Source organism: Argentina silus (genome assembly GCF_951799395.1).
Source record: "Argentina silus genome assembly, chromosome: 10".
NCBI classification, from domain to species: domain Eukaryota; kingdom Metazoa; phylum Chordata; class Actinopteri; order Argentiniformes; family Argentinidae; genus Argentina; species Argentina silus.
Genome location: NC_139664.1, coordinates 7,883,069 through 7,900,132, shown reverse-complemented (window position 1 = coordinate 7,900,132; position 17,064 = coordinate 7,883,069). Strand labels below are relative to the sequence as shown.

The window sequence follows — 17,064 nt, the reverse complement described above, 5'->3', positions numbered from 1 at the left end:
TTCCATTTACCCTCTTTTTCATCCATCTTTTTTTCTCAGTCAATTACCTGTCTGTATTTCACTCTCTCCGTAACATACAGTAACAAATACAGTAGCAACCTGTCTCCAGAGGTTTATGAGGACATGAACACAGCCTTCCTAAATGATTATTGAATTCTGATCCTGCTGGTTCAGAGAGATCAAGCCGGATTCCCATGAAACAACACAGATAATTTACTGAGAAATCAATCAACGCCACCATCAACAAACTCACAGCTACAACATATTAGCCAGGCCTAAAAGCTGATTGGTTGTCTTAAGAATCCAGTTGTTCTTGTCGGGCCAGTTGAAGAGGGCAGGGGTGCAGAAGAAAGGGAGGGAGGGAGGGAGGACGAGGGAGGGGCAAAATCAGAGAGAAAGAGAGAGAAAGACAGAAGACAGAGGAGGAGAAAGTCAGCAGAAACCAAAGATGACTGTCTGAAACAACATGGATCCTACCAAGCCCAGGTAAACCATATCAATATGAAGAGAGGATCTTCTCTGACTTTCTCACCGTGGTGTTGGTAGTATTATTGTGTTTCTCTCTTCTTGTTGTATCAGTTCTATGCTGTGTCTTTTTTAGTTTCCTCTCTGAGCCACACAAACCAATATAGCTGTTGTCTGCTGACCCAGTGTAAACTTAGAGGGACAAGTACACTGTAGTATTATTGCGTGTAATGTTCTGAATGTAATCAAAAGGTTGACACGTGATGATTAACTGATAAAATCACTTGCGTCAGTGGAACAGGTGTTTTGATGTTGGGTACTGTGACGTCTTACTGAAAGTCTGGATGGATCATTCTGTGTGTATTGATTCTCTGCTTTTGAAAGTCTTCCTACACTCTAGATTATATGGGGAGAAATATATTTTTCTTCCATAATCTACATTTCTTGTCATGGGAGGCATGGCTGAAATTTCAACACAGAAATGTTTCTGTGTAACACAAAGCCATTTTAGGACATACTGGGGTTTTGGGTGGGTGAGGTATATATGAATTGATCAGACAGTCAGACAGTGTAACTGGAGCTGAGGACATGTGAGACTGCCAGTGTCCTGTTCACATTGTCTCACAGTCTCAGTAATGCTATTCCTGTTATTACCACCTTGCTAGCCTGAGTACTTGCCTGTCATATTTTCCTGGTACATTTACATTGAACAGCACCTGGTTTGATGTACTATGCACATACTAAGTAAGGCATCTGAGAGTGTATGAAACCCCCAAGGCTAGCCCCTTTCTTACTTTTTGACAACATCCCCCCCCCCCCTCTCTCTCTCTCCCCTTCTCTCTCTCTCCCTCTCTCTCCCCCCCCCTCTCTATCTCCCCTTCTCTCTCTCTCCCTCTCCCCTTCTCCCACTCCCTCTCTTTCTCTCTCTCTCTCTCCCCGTCTCCCTCTCCCTCTCCCTCTCAGTCCACAGCATTAACATTGTGCTAATGTCTTCACTCTTTAGCCTTTCCTCAAAATCAACAAACATAAACAATGGAGCAGGGCAAAATGATGTCGCTCCACTGGAGGAAGCAGCTGAGCAGTGGAGAGAGGGAGGAGGAGAGGTGGAGAGACCGAGGGAGGTGGAGAGAGAGGCGAAGGTGACAAATGGAGTAACTCCAGCTGCAGAGACAGCTAGCCAACACCAGGGGGCAGCAGACAAACACAGATCCAATACTATAAGCTACCAGGTCAGTGCTCTATGAACTGGAGTTTCCACTTCCTATAAAGTCACAGGCCCAGTCCAAAATTAACTCCTAGCCCCTAAGCTAGACTTATAGATAGATCGGAATGGATCACTCACTCATTATCACCTCAGTAATACACCCATGTATACATGAATAGGCCCATTTATACATGAATACACCCATTCAACAGTCTTAGGGTAGGGTATAGCAGTTGATTTTAGACATGTGGGCTGCTTACATTGACATCGTCTTATTATTATCTGTCAACACTGTTATTAGTCAACATAGTTAGACCATAAAAGACAGTATCTATGCTTAATAAAGGTAATTGCTTTACGAATCTTTTCCAGAGAAGGACTAAGCAGAAGGTGGTGACAGACTTTGCCACTGTGAGTAAGGGAATGTCTGCGAGTGCCAAACCCCGAGGTGCACTGAGACAGGTTCTGTTCAACCAGGGAGTGTCTGAGAAAGGCCCTGTTCCTGAGGTACCACTCCCACGCAATCCTCCTCTGCACACTTCAATACCCACACACATAGGTTCACACACGCACCACCAGACAGTGTCCGTACGCTCACATACACACACAACAGAACAGCAGCAAGTGCTGGTTTAAATATGTTCTCACATGCCTCCCTATTATTTTTCTAGCCCAGGGGTGGCTGGTGGAGGTAGACATCAGAGGATTGGTAATTCCTCATTCCATTCCGTTCTCTGATTTCTACCTCCACCAGCCTCCACTGGTCAAGCCATGTTTATACTGTAAGTCATCATAGTGATGATAACTTCATCCAAACATTCTCTCTCTCTCTTTCTCTCTCTCTCTCTGTACCTCAGGAGCGAGGTCAGTTGGATGCATTGAAGCAAGCCCTGGAGGCCTTCCCTGTGCCTGTGTCTCTGAGGTGGAGCTGGGGGGAGGAGGGGACAGGAGCCACACTGGAGGACAGCTGGACTGACATAGTCCACTCTCACACGGTACCCAGCTTCACAGTACATTACTATTTTGTCCTGCAATTGTTCTGTGATTTTGTTGCAGAGAGATCCATGGAGTAAGAACTGTTGGGCAGATATTGACGTAATGTTTGTAGATATTGCCTGGTTGTATCTTATTTTACCAATTGAAAATCAATGACGGTCACAACAATGCATGCATCTCTCTCTCTCTCTCTCTCTCTCTCTCTCCCTCCGTGGTCAGACGATGTGTAAGACACAGAAACACCAGCAGGAGGCGCTGTGGGAGTTTGTCCACACTGAGCTCACCTACATCAACAAGCTCACTATTGTCACTGACGTAGGACACCGTCCCTCTCATACACTCTCTATGGCCCTTTCTCAATTGTTAGAAACTTGATTCCTTGCTTCCTCGCTCTCCTCAATCTTCTACTCGCTTCTTCTCAAAAAGCATTGGAACTTAGATCTTCTAAGCATTGGAACTTAGATCTTCTCCTCCAATGCATTTTGAGAAGGTAGCAACTGATGGAGGAGAGGATGCAAGGAATCATGTTTTTAAAAATTTAGAAAGGGCCATTGTCTTTACCCACCTTCCATTTGCTTTTAATGATGGGTCCATATTAATTTTATGGGATTCATACCATAACAACATTTAACTTTATTTCTATTGCATTTTTACATGTAACATTTTTTAAAAATTGTGTAAAAATAATAATAATACAAAAAAACATGTAAAATATCGGTATTATTTGGTATTAAGATTAGCTATTTGTATGAATTTGTATGCACAGTGAGGAACGTCATAATTCAGGGAAAAAAAGAATGGTTATGATAAAAAGTGTTTTTAAAAGTGTCCTGGTCTTTCTCAGCTGGTGATGTCATCTCTTACCAACTTGCACCAACATGGATTCCTGCAGGAGGTCAGTCTATATGGTCCTAGATAGTTCAACATTGGCATACTCAAGATACAGTAGTCTAGTAGTTGAACCCAGAGATTTTGGCTTTGTCATACTGACACACTGAAAACATCCGCTCAACTGACACAGAACATAGCCTACTTAACTGTACACAAGTGCAAATGGAACATTCAACACAACAACAGAATCTTTAAATAATTCCGCTGAGAATGTGGAAAATGTCTTAGAATGTGGGGGAGTGAGTTAGCCACTGTAAGCGAGCTTTGTATATCAGCTATTTCACTTTTTCCTCTCTCTTTTTTTTCTTTCTCAGGTGACATCTGAGCAGCTCTTCTCCAACCTTCCCTCCATCCTCATGGCCCACCAGCTGTTCTGGCGGGAAGTGATGTATCCAATGTTACAGGAAGTCCGGAGGACAGGGAAGCCCTTTGACCCTCTGAAGTTAGAGGCGGGTTGCCTGCAGGTACTGGCTGGTTGTCAATCAGTGACATTGTATGGTATTGCAAGCAATAAATACCAATGGCACCTGGTCCTAGCACAGATGATTCACTTACTTTAGACAAATGTACTTGTTGTAAGTCGCTTTGGATAAAAGCTTCTGCTAAATGTCAAAAATGTAAATAAATGACAATCAAGTGGGTTATGGGTAAAAGAGTGGATGACACACACTGAGTGAGTGAATGATATTCTCCCTCTCTCTGTATCATCCCTCTCTCTGTATCATCCCTCTCCCTCTCCCTCTCTCTCTCTAGTTCCACGAGCGTTTCTCTACTTATCTGCAGTACTGTTGGGAGGAGGAGAACACTGTGGAGTTTACACACAGACTGTTGGACACCAACCTGCACTTCCACACCTATATGCAGGTATGTTATCTGCATGCACGCACACACACACACACACACACACACACACACACACACACACACACACACACACACACACACACACACACACACACACACACACACATACACACACACACACACACACACACACACACACACACACACACACACACACACCTTCACATACCCACCACACATACATACACAAACTCCCCTCACACTGACGCACATTGCATCACAGGGCACTCCCTGCCGTTCTTGTAACACAGTTGGGAACGTAAACGTAGTGACTGAGTAATAACAGAGCTCTCGTTATTGATCATGTTCTTGTGGTCTGGGTCTGGTTGCATCACTTTTTGCATGTTTTTCTGTGTTTTTGCTTAGTAAGCAAGTGCCAGTCTCTTTCATGAATAGGTGCTAGACAGATGGGTAGTATGGGTAATACTGTCTATCAACTTGTCATGTGATACATGATAGTCTTTGTATCTATTCACAACAGATCATTGCTCCTTACTGCCTTTAAGTGTTCTAGTGTCAATAGAAATTGAATGTTACTGTAAAGTCTCTGTCTTCTTCCCTCTTTCTAGTGGGTGGAGACTCACCCCCAGTGTGAGCGGATGCGTCTGGGGGACATGCAGGCCAAACCCCATCAGAGGATCACCAAGTACCCCCTGCTACTGAAGGCAGTCCACAAGAACACCCAGGACCCCCACACAGAGCACACACTCAGGGGCATGGTGAGGGGCTGCATCAATGCAGTTCTGTTCAGTACTGGTTCCACTGAAGACGGTCCAATCACAACCACCAGTTCATGTTGACATGTGTACAACCTCATATATACAGTATCATTGAAGTCTGAAGACCCCTCTCTGTCTGTCTGTCTGTCTGTCTGTCTGTCTGTCTGTCTGTCTGTCTGTCTGTCTCTGTCTGTCTGTCTGTCTGTCTCTGTCTGTCTGTCTGTCTGTCTGTCTGTCTGTCTGCCTCTCTTCCAGTTGACCAGTGTGAATGGCTTTCTGGACAGCATCAATGACTACCTAAGGCTGAAGGATGAGGAGCTTGCTCTCTCTATCTCTGCCCAGAGGGTCGAGGGATACTACGCCACTGACGGGATGAACGAGGAAATTGACAAGGTAAAAACCAACACATAATACAAAATAGGAAATGGATGTACACTTTCAAATGAAAATTACAGGCAATGATTGGTTGATGTTGATGTTCTTCGTAGCATGTCCGAGAGTTCTGCCATTTTGATTTGACGCGTCCTATCAGAGGGGTGGGTCCTGGGGTTATTCGCAAACTTCTACTGGAGGAGACCTTGAAGATCCGGTGCAGGAAGGACAGCAAGGTAGGCAATGCCAAGTTATGTGACACAGTTATCTGTCATCATGCTCATACTCTTCAGGACGCAGCTTAGGTTGGTTACGACTGATTTAAACACATAACAATTGCCTCATGTGTTTATATGGTGTTTTGTTTTTCATTTTGTAGTTGGAGGTGATGGCCCTGCTGTTCTCTGATGTGCTGCTGGTGACCAAAGCGCAGAAGAAGGCGGAAAGACTAAAGGTTGTGCGCCCCCCACTGGCCTTGGACAGAACTCGCTGCGCAGTGCTCAAAGATGGCTGTGAGTACATGCTCCACTCTGACATACTGATACTGTTGTTGTGCCCAGTCTTGAACCATAAGCTCAGTCTGAAATGAAACCCCCAAGGTTAGCCCCTTTTTTACTTGTTGACCACATTCCCCACCCTCCTCCCTCTCTCTCTCTCTCTCTCTCTCTCTCTCTCTCTGTTAGGTTCGTTTGTTCTGGTGGAAGTGAGTGATCTTGGCTGTGCTATGAATGTCTACACGTTCTCTACCTCCAGCCCAGAGAACTGCTCCAAGTGGGTCTCCACCATACAAGAGGCACAGGTAATAACAGAGACAAAGAAAAGGCCTTCTACAGTTTATTATATAGTCCATTACAACTATGGTTTACTAATTGTAAATAGCCAGTTACATAGTTATTTCATTACAATTTTGGTACCAACTCCATCTTGCTCATTCTAGTTATTGTGTGCACAGGTAGCTAGGAATGTACACCTCTTGTACATCTTCCCTTTTTGATTGATTGACAGGAGACACTGCAAGCCCTGAGTAGAACAGAGACAAGCAGACAACTGAAGGCCAACCAGAGACTCTCACAGTCTGAGGCCCCTCCCCCTTCAGAACCCAAGGTGGCCAATGAGGAGACAGTAGAACTGCCACCTGACCAGTCACAAGTAGAGACTTTGGTGGCGTCCATAGCGACAGAGGCAGATCTCCAAACTCATGAACCATTGAAGAAAAAAGGCTGTTTCTTCCAGGGTCCACAATACAAGTTCAGTGACACTCACAGCCAATTGGTAAACAGGACTTACTCTCATTGGCCAATAAAAAATGGGAGAGAAGGCAAAGCCATGGATGGGGTGAAAATGTCAGGGGTGGGAGTGAGAGAGTACAGAGACAGCAACCAATCGGAGGAGAATTATGGGACTGAGTTCTTGGAGATAAATGAACGAAGGGCGACCTGGAACCAATCCAGACATTCTGTACCTGACATCAGCAACAGTTACATCTCAACTGGCAACACAGCCAGCACCTTTAAACCCAAACACCACTCGCTGTTACTGGGTGGATACCCAGACATAGACTACCCTTTCACCCAATCCAGCACTAACCTCTCTCCATGCAGAGAAAACCACCCGGAAGGTTCCATGGGCCAGTCGGAGTTCCCGGGTGCAGTAAGAACCATGCGGCAGGATTCTGATTCCCAGTCTGTGGAGCAGGGGGCCAGAAGAGATTCCTGGTACAGCCAATCGAGAGAAGAGGAAGCTTTAGCGGAAGTGCAGAAGTTCTCCAGGAAGTTGAAGTCACCGCGGTTACATAGGAGGAGGCCCATACATGCCCAGCAGGATGCCCCTCCTCAGATGTTGCGGAGGGGGTCTGTGGACTCAGGGGTGGCCTGGTCTATACCTTACACTAACTCCTCCTCCAACTCCGACTCAGACTGCAACCAGAAGCTCAGAGGGAACTCCCGTTCCAAAGGACAGAGCAATAACTCTCACCTGGTGCTTAAGCTGGGGTCCTTGAAGATGAACCGTGGGGTGTTGTGGAATATCTCTGCAGAGAAGGTTTCCCCAGACCCTCATACATTCTCTGAGCCAGAGCTGCCAAGAGAAGTGCCTGATAAAAAATCACAAAAGAGGCCCAAATTGAAGACCCAGAGGAGCATATCCATTCCGGATATCGTCATCCAAGGAGGACATGGTGCACTTCTGACCCCCAGCAGACCCTCCAGAGCAGGGATCGCCCCCTCTCCCCCTCCTGGGCTGGACCGCCAGCTATACCCCTCTCCCCTGGAGGGCCTATTGGAACGGGCCAAGGATCGAAGGAGGGACAGATATGGGGGGAAATTAGAGGGAAGGGAAAAAACGCCCAACTTCCAAACGACGGACCTCCTTCATTCTCCCTCTGTCTCCACCACTCTATCTCAGTCTCCCAGTAAAGGGGACAGAGAGACGGAGTGGGAGGAGGTTCAGCTTTTCAGATGCCGTGCCCCCACAGTGAGTGAGGGATGGAGGGAAGCATGGGTGGACGGAGATGAGGAGAAGAAGACCAGGTGAGGATGAGGGACTGTTCCTTGTTGTCCTTTTCGATGCATCTTTCACTCTGGAGAATCAGACCATGTACTCCTGCACAACTCTCAAGTTTCAATAGATGTTTATTGTACATGTATAATAAAGTGCTGATTCATAGTTAGGTGAAAGGCAGATATCCTATCCTTCAAATTACAGAATATGATCTTGCTTGAGTTTTAAACTCAAAACCCAGCAGGAAATAGGAAAGATTTAATTTTCAGTCTTCAAATGATCAGTTTAATCTTTTGAAATGACTTCTCAGTCAGACGTGGGTGGGTGGTGGCCAGTGTAATCTGTTACGATGGAACCTTCACAGTTTCATTCTGTGTTATCTCATCACTCATAGTCTGGGTGTATTAGTGATTAGTTTCATCTCTCTCTGCGTGGATCTTTCTCCTTGCATGTTGCATAAGCCAAATGAATGTCCACGTGGCAATCCACTCCCAAAAAAATTTGTCAAAAGTTTGTCTCCATTTTGAACCTCTGTATCCCTCTCTCTTTTAGCTTCCCCTTCCCTGATGGTGCCAGCGTGGATTGGCCTGGCTGGTGCTTTGACGATAATGAGGTCATGGATCGTCTGACCCCAGAGGACAGTGGTGGCAGGGACGAGGGGTTATGGGAGGGGTTAAGTCGATCTCTGACCTTGAGAGATTTCCAGCAAATAGCCCACCAGGAGGATGGACAGTGTAGCCAGGTGTAGTTGCCCAAAGGGAGAGATGTCTCACAATCATAACCCTACAAGAGGAGAAATGCAAAACTGACTATAGATCAGTTTCTAGGGGCAAAATCCTGCTCCAGTTCTGAGATTCTGCATCTGGATCAGCTCTCTCGGGCCCAACAGTGGAGGCTGGTGGAGGTAGAAATTCGGCAGGCTCATTGTAATAGGCTCATTGTAATGCATGAAATGGAATGAGGAATGGTATCAAACACGTGTTCCATGCATTACATTGAGCCCGTCCTCTGATTTCTATCTCCACCAGCCTCCCCAGAACCTTAACCATATGAACTTGAAATGTACAACTGTCATCTCAGTATGGGCTGTAACAGTTTTCACAGTGCTCAAGAGTCATATCCAAAAAGAGGAGAACTAACCATTTTGGAAACAATGTGATGCCTTTCACAGTGAGATGCAGACATTTCAGAGTTTGTTACATAGATGATAGAGATGATCTTACTTGTTTGTGATTTTAAGTCTGATCAGACACCAAAACATCAAGGCTGTTTTACTGTAATTAATTGTTTCTTCAATCTGCTTTCTAAGGGCCAAAATGTGAGGTTTGTTTTCACAACTGGTTTCACAGAAATCATGCATCAATCGGAGTGTAAAATACTCATCTTTGACCTCTATAGCACCTATACATACTACTGTATATGGAGTGTAAACACCTATACATACTACTGTATATGGAGTGTACAGTAAGGGCTCAGTGTTACAGCAACGTTACCGTAACTACAGTACTGTGTAAATACAATGACACATTCATTTGAAATTCATTTTAGTTGTTAATTTATATGAGTCAAGGCACCTTTTTGTCTTCTGACCAATTTCATTTGATAAATTTAGATTATATATTGTAATAAAGAAATGCAGATTTAAACAAGTGAAATTTACTTTTTTATTTTATTCACAGATCCCTTTACATTACAACATTATAAAAATATATACAGTAAATGTTCGTGAAATTAAAAGGCATATATACAGGATTTCAAAACACACTTCTCAAAGTAGGAAGAAATGTACTGCTACAAATGGCTACACTGAATTCATACACAGAAAATCACACACGTACACACACACACACACACACACACACACACACACACACACACACACACACACACACACAATCTCCCAATAATAGTACACATTCAAACATTGATCTTCAACAAATGTTTAAATGTTTTCAAATGTCATATTGCAGAAATGTTACTATGCAACCTCTTCATCTTTCACTCTATTCCTCTCTCTGTCCTCCCTCTCATTTGAGATAGCATGAGAAATAGTCTCCAAGGCAGGGTACTGCAGGATCCTGCTTCTCTGTAAAGAAGTAAGAAAAACATTTAAAAAATGTATTGGAAAACATATAACACACACACACACACACACACACACACACGCACACACACACGCACACACACACAACCGCCGTGGTTTGACTTACCCTCTGATGGTTTTTGTACATCTGCACCAAAACCAACAGCAGCACCAAGAGAAGAAAAACAAGGCCAATTACTGTGGCAGTGTTATTGGATGCCTCTGGCTCATTCTCACCAGTCAGACCGCCTATGAAGAAACCAAGGATCAATTAATGAAGAGATTTTGTATGGAATTACTGTACAATGGGACTATTCATGTAACAAGCCATTTTCACATCATGTTGTTTTTATTGTATGATTTGAATTACAGTAATCTACATTGTAAATACAGGGTAGTTTGTGTGCTGTTATTCTGCAACTCTTACTTTACAAATTAGGTTCATGCTTTTCTTATTACCATTTGTTATTTGTTATCACAAGTAAATTCATAAAAGTAGGTAGTTGACTCACTCATCAGTTGCCGGTGGTATGTTGCATTTCCCAGAATCCCTTGTTTCCCGTAGAAGCGACATGCCCATTCACCAGAGTTCTTCTCTGTCTCCTCTGTGATCCTCAGAACCTTCCCCTTCTGGACCGGGATCACCGATTGGGTGCCATTGAGAGCATAGGTCACCTTGACCCACTCGTAGTCAGTGACCTCACTGGCATTGCTAAGGTGACAGGTCAATGTCACTGGGGCTCTCTGGGTAGACGGTGTGTCGCTAAGCACTGAGGGGAGAGAACACACAGGGGTCAGAGTCATAGAAAGATGTCCTGCACGTTTTTACAATAATCCATAATTGCTATACTGTATACTAATGTATACCAGGTGCTGGCTAGGTGGCTCACCTTGGGCAGTCACCAGCTGTACCTCTCTGGCCAGCCTGCTTCCATCCACGGTCCCTGAGCACCTGTATCTGCCTCCGATCGCGGGCACCACCTCCCCCACATGCACCGACCGGTCCCAGAAAGACAGGGAGGACAGGTTAAAAAAGAGAGGGAGGGGAAGAGGGTTGGATCCCTCGTTCAGTCTCTCCCATTCTGGGTTGAATGGGGTGAGGCTGGCGGAGAACACACAGGGGAGGATGACTGCAGTTCCCACCTCAGCATACACCGAGGCACTGTCACTGGAGGGGTTAACGATCCCTGAGAGAGAGAGAAAGAGGGAGAGAGAGAGAAAGAGATAATGGAGAGAGGGGGAGAGACATAGGCCACTTAAGTAATCATCATCTTCAAGGTCCAAAACTCATTCAATTGAAGGTTCTATCACCGTGGCTGAGCCCTCACCTCTCACTGTCAGCGCCTGGGTGGAGTTCTCCTCTTTTGTCCTGTACCTCACAACGCAGGTCCAGTCTCCCGTCATGTCTAGAGAGGCTTTACCCTGCAAATAAGTCTTCAAACCCTCTGTGATGACACTCAGATTCTCTGGGAGAAAATTCTTCCCATTGAACCTCCAGCTCACAGTGGCCCCCTTTGGCCACGGGGTGACATTGCAAGCGATCGACACTTTGGAGCCCTCCACTAGGACAGGTGGTGAGACAGACACTGTCGAAGAAAAACATACGCAGAGGCGGCGTGAGTTAGTCATAGGTGTATGATAAACAATATAACCGTTCGTAAGTATAATAACCGAATACATAATTATTAGAGCACTTAAGATCAATGTTCATACTATCACTGAAATTGGATTGAAGTCAGATGTTTCCTATAGCGTCTTACCTTTGATGACCCTGAGCATGATCTTCTTGTGAACCAGCTGCTCTCTATCCTTCACTCTGCAGCTGTACTCTCCCCCATCCTCTTCCCTGGCCTCTTTTATGTACAGGCTGTAGTCCCCCATGCCAACCTCTGAGTGGGGGCACTGAACGCGCTTGGCAGTGCCTGGTCCCCAGAACTCCACTCCACTCTTCTGCTTCCTCCAAACTGTGCTGTGGGTGCATGGAGAGATGAGTAGATGAGGATCTGTAAGTACTGTGTGGGGTAGACCGATGCAAATGCAATACAGAAGACTTTGTTTGACTGAAAGAGGGGAGAGATACAGAGAAAGACAGAGATTGAGATAGATGGAGATAGAGAGGGTGATAGAGATGGAGAGGGTGACTTGGGATATCAGAAAATCTGAGAGCAGGAAAAGATGAGAGTCACAGATAGGATGGAGAGAAATGCAGTGTCTTACCTTCCAATGCTCTTGCTCCAGTGGATGGCGGCTGCAGAGTTTGAGGTAGGGCGACAGACACAGGGTAACACTGCCTGGGACCCTGCCCCCACAACCACCTCATCAGGCTCACATAGACCACCTATGGAAGCACACACATTCAATCAAGTTATACAGTAGCACCTCTTATAAATGAAAATATAATTGATTTGATTTTGTGCTAGCAATTTAAACACATGAATGAGCATGTACATTAATCCATAGTTATATGAATAAAAGATCTCACCTGTCACTAGCAGTGTAGTTCCCAAAAGGGTGAGAAATTGCCACATGGTCTTGAATTGTTTTCTCCGTTCTCTGATTACAAACCTTTAGTCTAAATAGTGCCCTTTTATTTTCACCTGGTCGTATCGTGCCTCAGTTTCTGTGTCTATCTCTCTATCCCTCTCTGTGATTTCTCTCTCTTCTTCTTCGTTTGATCTCTGGGTTGTTGTCTGTGCGTTTCTGTGAACTGGGGTTGATATATAAAGGCCTGTGGGTGGCAGGTGGGAGCAGGCGAAGGGGCGGGCGGGGGTTGTCAGACCAGGCAATCCCTCTAGTCATGTGACTTTTGGGTTGAGATGCCGTCTTTGATGCGGTCTGTGTCAGTCTCACTGACGCAACATGGAAACTGTAAGAGAACAAGACAAACAGGGAGTCCTACACTCTCCCACGGATTCTCTTTTTCTCTCTCTCTCTCTCTCTCTCTCTCTCAATCTTTCTCTCCCGCTCTCTTTTTCTGCTTTACAAAATTCTGCACATTTGAATTACTTAAGGCACAGTATCTATATTTGATATAATGCCCCAAAGTGGCATCAAAACACTCTCATTATAATTGAATACACAGTAATGTAGTACAGCCTCATTATAATGCATTGGTATAGCAGATGATAAAAACACAAGAACACATGCTTGATATGGAGTTATATCTAAGAGAGACAACAAAACAACCTCTTCAATGTATTTAATCAGTGTAACTTACAGGAAGCCACAGGGTTTGCCTTGAAAATGGAGGCAGGAAAGTGTGCACAATCAAACCACTGTATCCTTTCTCACTGGTTATGCTCTACCATAATCAGCATATGAGAACAGGGCCTATTCCAGTAATACATGTCATTGTATGAATGGTGGTTAGCAATTGGTATGCATGCATTGTTATGATGGAGAATACTGATGTTGATGATAAGAGTGACTCACCTTCTCCTTTTGCATCTCTCCCTCTCCCTACAACCTTAGTCAATGCATCCACTAATCTACAACTATTCTAGAGTTTAGGGAAAATTATCTCACCCCCAGAAGCTGTGGGAGTATATGCAATATTCAGAGGCACACTGTCTGGCAAACTACAACATTATAAAACACAGTCAAGAAAGAGGACCATCAAAGAGGGCCTCAATCAATATTTTAACTGTAACGGTAATGTATTTTTTAGATTGTTCCAGGAGTGAGGACCATCAAAACTAAAAGCAAATTTACACTGCTTGCAGTGGAAAATGTACTAAATTATACTATTCTGTACTGTATATGCAATTCATAGACACTAAGATACAGTAGATAGATAGAAAGATAGATCGATATGTAGAAAGAATGGCAATGGAAAACATGTGGGTGGAGATTCAGAGTTGTTTCTGTTCTTTTGACAGACATATTTTTGTTTTTTTTTGTTTTTTTTTAAACAGGCGTGTGTCTCTGCTGTCTGAGCCAGATACATCTTCTTATCTCATCCATCAACTCTCTCCCCGACGCCTCATATCAAAAACCACCAAATTCTGATGTAAACGTGTTAAAACCACAGGCAGTGTGTGCTCACCTTTGTTTGATGGCACAGTAATTGAGACCTAACCCTCACCCCCTCTCTTTCGTTTCTCCCCCTCTCTCTCTCTCTCTCTCTCTCTCTCTCTCTCTGGGATTGTGGGGGGCATCTGTGAATCACTTGTTGTATGAGGTGGTCTTTCCTCTAGCTGATCTTTAAACTGCATTACTGTATTTGAATAAGAGGTGAGGCTGTCATGGAGGAAAGTCTTTTAAAGAGAGCCCCTCACATGGAAACAATCAATCAGGATGAAGGATTTAGTTATGCAAATCACATTGCCCTCGGAAAATATTTAAACAAGTTAACTTCAGTAGAATTTCTGTTGTCGAGCTATCACTCATTTGTTCCTGCCCATTTATCACTCCCTACATCATAAAGCACCCAATCTCTCCCTCATCCCAGCAGAATCATCCAATAATAATCATCCAATAATAATAATCCAAATGTAGTCATAATGACTAAATGTGTTCCTCTTCATTTTATTCGTAATTCTTGTGGGTGTATTTTAATGGTAGGCAGATTGATTCAAACTGGGCTGACACAGGCGTACTTATCTTACCACAGCACTTGCCTCATCTAGGCTGAAATGGTCAGCATTACTGGCAGCCCAAGATAGGAGGCGGATGAGTGAAGGAGGTAAACTGGTGTAGGCTCTGCCTGTTCAGCGCTTTTTCTCCCCCGACGTTAACCTTCTTGAACTTGATTGCCTTTAGTTATCTATGTACAGCAGGGGAGGCTGGTAGAGGTAGAAATCGGAAGACAGGCTCATTGTAATGAAAGGAACAGATTGAGGAATGGTATCAAACGAGTGTTTGATATCATTCCTGATTCCGTTCCATGCATAACAATGAGCCTGTCCTCCGATTTCTACCTCTACCAGCCTCCACTGATGTAAAGTGTGTGCAGATACAATGGGAAGTATGCCAATTAGAAACACACAAACAAAGAAGTGACATGCAGTCTGAGTAAATGGAAGCATACCGTTAACCTCAAAGTATAGTTGTTTAGGTTTCTATCCCAATCTGTATTATAAGAATGATCATTCATCGTAATCATTGCCAATGCATCATTGATACCTCCTACTGTATAATAAGATCCCATTGCAAAGTTTGCACCTGTGACTTACAGTAAAAAAAGCAGCGCTTGAATATAAACTGGTCTTGTATTATGCTAGCCCTATGTGGAACTTTCCTTGCTTCATCAATCATGCGCATTACTTCACTTTTTAAAATGTGCACTGTGAGTGGATCTAGCCCAAAACTTTCCAAAACATGATGCACATTGCACATGCAGACGCTGCACTGCCCATGTATAACATACTGTAACACGTTGAATTAGGGAATCTTTGGAATTATATCTTATAGTCGAGTAGCCTATGTTTTAAATGGTTATTTTCCATCAAGGGGCATTGACGTCAAAGCAGAAACGAAAATTAGACAGAATTCATTTCTGCTGTGCTTGTTTCTTTGAAGCTGACATATCTTATATTCCATCCAGCTGTCTTGGGTGTAGTAAGACTGAAACCATCACATTGTGTGTGTGTGTGTGTGTGTGTCTGTGTGTGTGCATGCGTGCGTGCGTGTGTGTGTGTGTGTGTGTGTGTGTGCGTGTGCAATGTGTGTGTGTGTGTGTGTGTGTGTGTGTGTGTGTGTGGTGTGAAAACTCTGTGTGTGTTCAAGTGAGTAGCAGCCTATGTATTATTCTAGTGTTCAATGTTTTTTTTTAAAGATTGGCCCCTATTTCAGGGAACCAAAAGTATTGGAAAATTGGCCTGGTGTTTCTGGTGAGTCAGGTGTGTTCTGTTACATCATGTGTGCAGGCATAGAAATGTCAATGTCTAGTATTGATTATAGGTCTGCCAACATGAGGACCAAAGAGACACCAATGAATGTCAAGGAAGCCATTGTGAGGCTGAAATAGAAAAATCTATCAGAAACATAGCCAAAACCTTAGACATACCAAAATCAACAGTTTGTAACATCATTAAAAAAAATAAAGAATGCACTGGTGAGCTCAGCAATCACATATGAGTTGGTATGCCAAGGACGACTTCTGCAGTGGATGACCGAAGAATGCTCACCATAATTAAGAAAAAACCCCAAAACAAACTGTCGCACATATCAGGACCACTCTCCAGGAGGTAGACGTGAATGTGTCAGAGATTACCATCTGCAGAATACGGCACCATGCGAACTACAGAGGCTTCACTGCAAGGTGCAAACCACTAGTTATCCTCAAAAAGGGTGGTTAGGTTACAGTTTGCTAAAAATTACCTAAAAAGCCTGCAGAGGTCTGGACAGATAAGATGAATATGATCAGGTACCAGAGTGATTGCAAGAGGAGAAAAAAAGTTTGGAGAAAAAAGGATCAAAGGGCCAAAAGCGGAATGCTCTTCACTGGCCAAGTCAATCTTCAGATTTAAATCCAATTGAACATGCATTTAATTTCCTCATGATGAGATTTTAGGCAAAAAAAGACCTACAAATAAACAACAACTGAAGATAGCTGCAGTACAGGCCTGGCAGAGCATCACCAAAGAATATACCCAGCATCGGTGGGGTCAATGGGTCGCAGACTTCAGACAGTTATTTCATGCAAAGGATTGTTGATCAAATACTAATCACTTTATTTGGACATTTTATGATTTTTCCAATACTTTTAGAGCCATGAAATAGGGGGAGTGTGTTTTAAAAATATTGTGCTTTCTAAATAGTGAACCCAATCTGAAAAAAGAATCCACTGAATTAAAGCTGAGAATCTTTACTTTGACCCAATAGTAACTGATTTAAAATCCAAACTGTTAGAGTATACAGTTAAAAGAAGACAAAATGCTTCCTCTTTCAAATACTTATGGAGGGCACTGTAGTTTGAATGTGTGTGTGAAAACTTGACCTCACAGATAACTGCACAGAAACTGATAGCC

At 43.8% G+C, this 17,064-nt stretch overlaps 2 protein-coding genes across 3 annotated transcripts; one reads left to right on the top strand and one right to left on the bottom strand.

Moving 5' to 3' along the window:
• The first annotated feature begins 400 nt into the window (after positions 1 to 400).
• On the top strand, positions 401 to 9,663 carry plekhg6 (pleckstrin homology domain containing, family G (with RhoGef domain) member 6). 2 transcript variants are annotated; one of them, XM_083678895.1, is made up of 15 exons: positions 401 to 486; positions 1,469 to 1,694; positions 2,042 to 2,176; positions 2,527 to 2,664; positions 2,885 to 2,980; positions 3,510 to 3,560; positions 3,871 to 4,020; positions 4,310 to 4,420; positions 4,990 to 5,139; positions 5,395 to 5,532; positions 5,628 to 5,747; positions 5,891 to 6,023; positions 6,195 to 6,310; positions 6,517 to 8,039; positions 8,563 to 9,663. In XM_083678895.1, the coding sequence occupies exons 1-15, from the start codon at positions 467 to 469 to the stop codon at positions 8,756 to 8,758; spliced, it is 3,303 nt and encodes a 1,100-aa protein (XP_083535021.1). In that variant the 5' UTR covers positions 401 to 466; the 3' UTR covers positions 8,759 to 9,663. The 2 variants fall into 2 exon arrangements, with proteins under 2 accessions (XP_083535021.1, XP_083535022.1); XM_083678896.1 differs by lacking the exon at positions 401 to 486 and having other exon boundaries at positions 1,563 to 1,694; positions 2,047 to 2,176; positions 8,563 to 9,662.
• A 184-nt stretch (positions 9,664 to 9,847) lies between these two features.
• On the bottom strand, positions 9,848 to 12,736 carry lag3 (lymphocyte activating 3). Its single transcript, XM_083678897.1, has 8 exons — positions 12,576 to 12,736; positions 12,311 to 12,431; positions 11,854 to 12,062; positions 11,422 to 11,679; positions 10,984 to 11,280; positions 10,606 to 10,863; positions 10,221 to 10,342; positions 9,848 to 10,096 (listed from the first exon to the last, which is right to left on the bottom strand). Exons 1-8 carry the CDS (start codon positions 12,619 to 12,621, stop codon positions 9,989 to 9,991), a joined length of 1,419 nt encoding a protein of 472 aa, XP_083535023.1. The 5' UTR covers positions 12,622 to 12,736; the 3' UTR covers positions 9,848 to 9,988.
• Between the last annotated feature and the right edge of the window lie 4,328 nt (positions 12,737 to 17,064).

Excerpts from the sequence above, each read along its gene's own strand:
- plekhg6 (XM_083678895.1), top strand. The coding sequence starts at position 467 with ATGGATCCTACCAAGCCCAG. Across the intron at positions 2,981-3,509 it reads AGCTCACTATTGTCACTGAC|CTGGTGATGTCATCTCTTAC; the intron begins GTAGGACACCGT and ends GGTCTTTCTCAG. Across the intron at positions 3,561-3,870 it reads AACATGGATTCCTGCAGGAG|GTGACATCTGAGCAGCTCTT; the intron begins GTCAGTCTATAT and ends TTTCTTTCTCAG.
- lag3 (XM_083678897.1), bottom strand. The coding sequence starts at position 12,621 with ATGTGGCAATTTCTCACCCTTTTGGGAACTACACTGCTAGTGACAG. Across the intron at positions 11,680-11,853 it reads CATGCTCAGGGTCATCAAAG|TGTCTGTCTCACCACCTGTC; the intron begins GTAAGACGCTAT and ends TTTCTTCGACAG. Across the intron at positions 11,281-11,421 it reads CCAGGCGCTGACAGTGAGAG|GGATCGTTAACCCCTCCAGT; the intron begins GTGAGGGCTCAG and ends TCTCTCTCTCAG.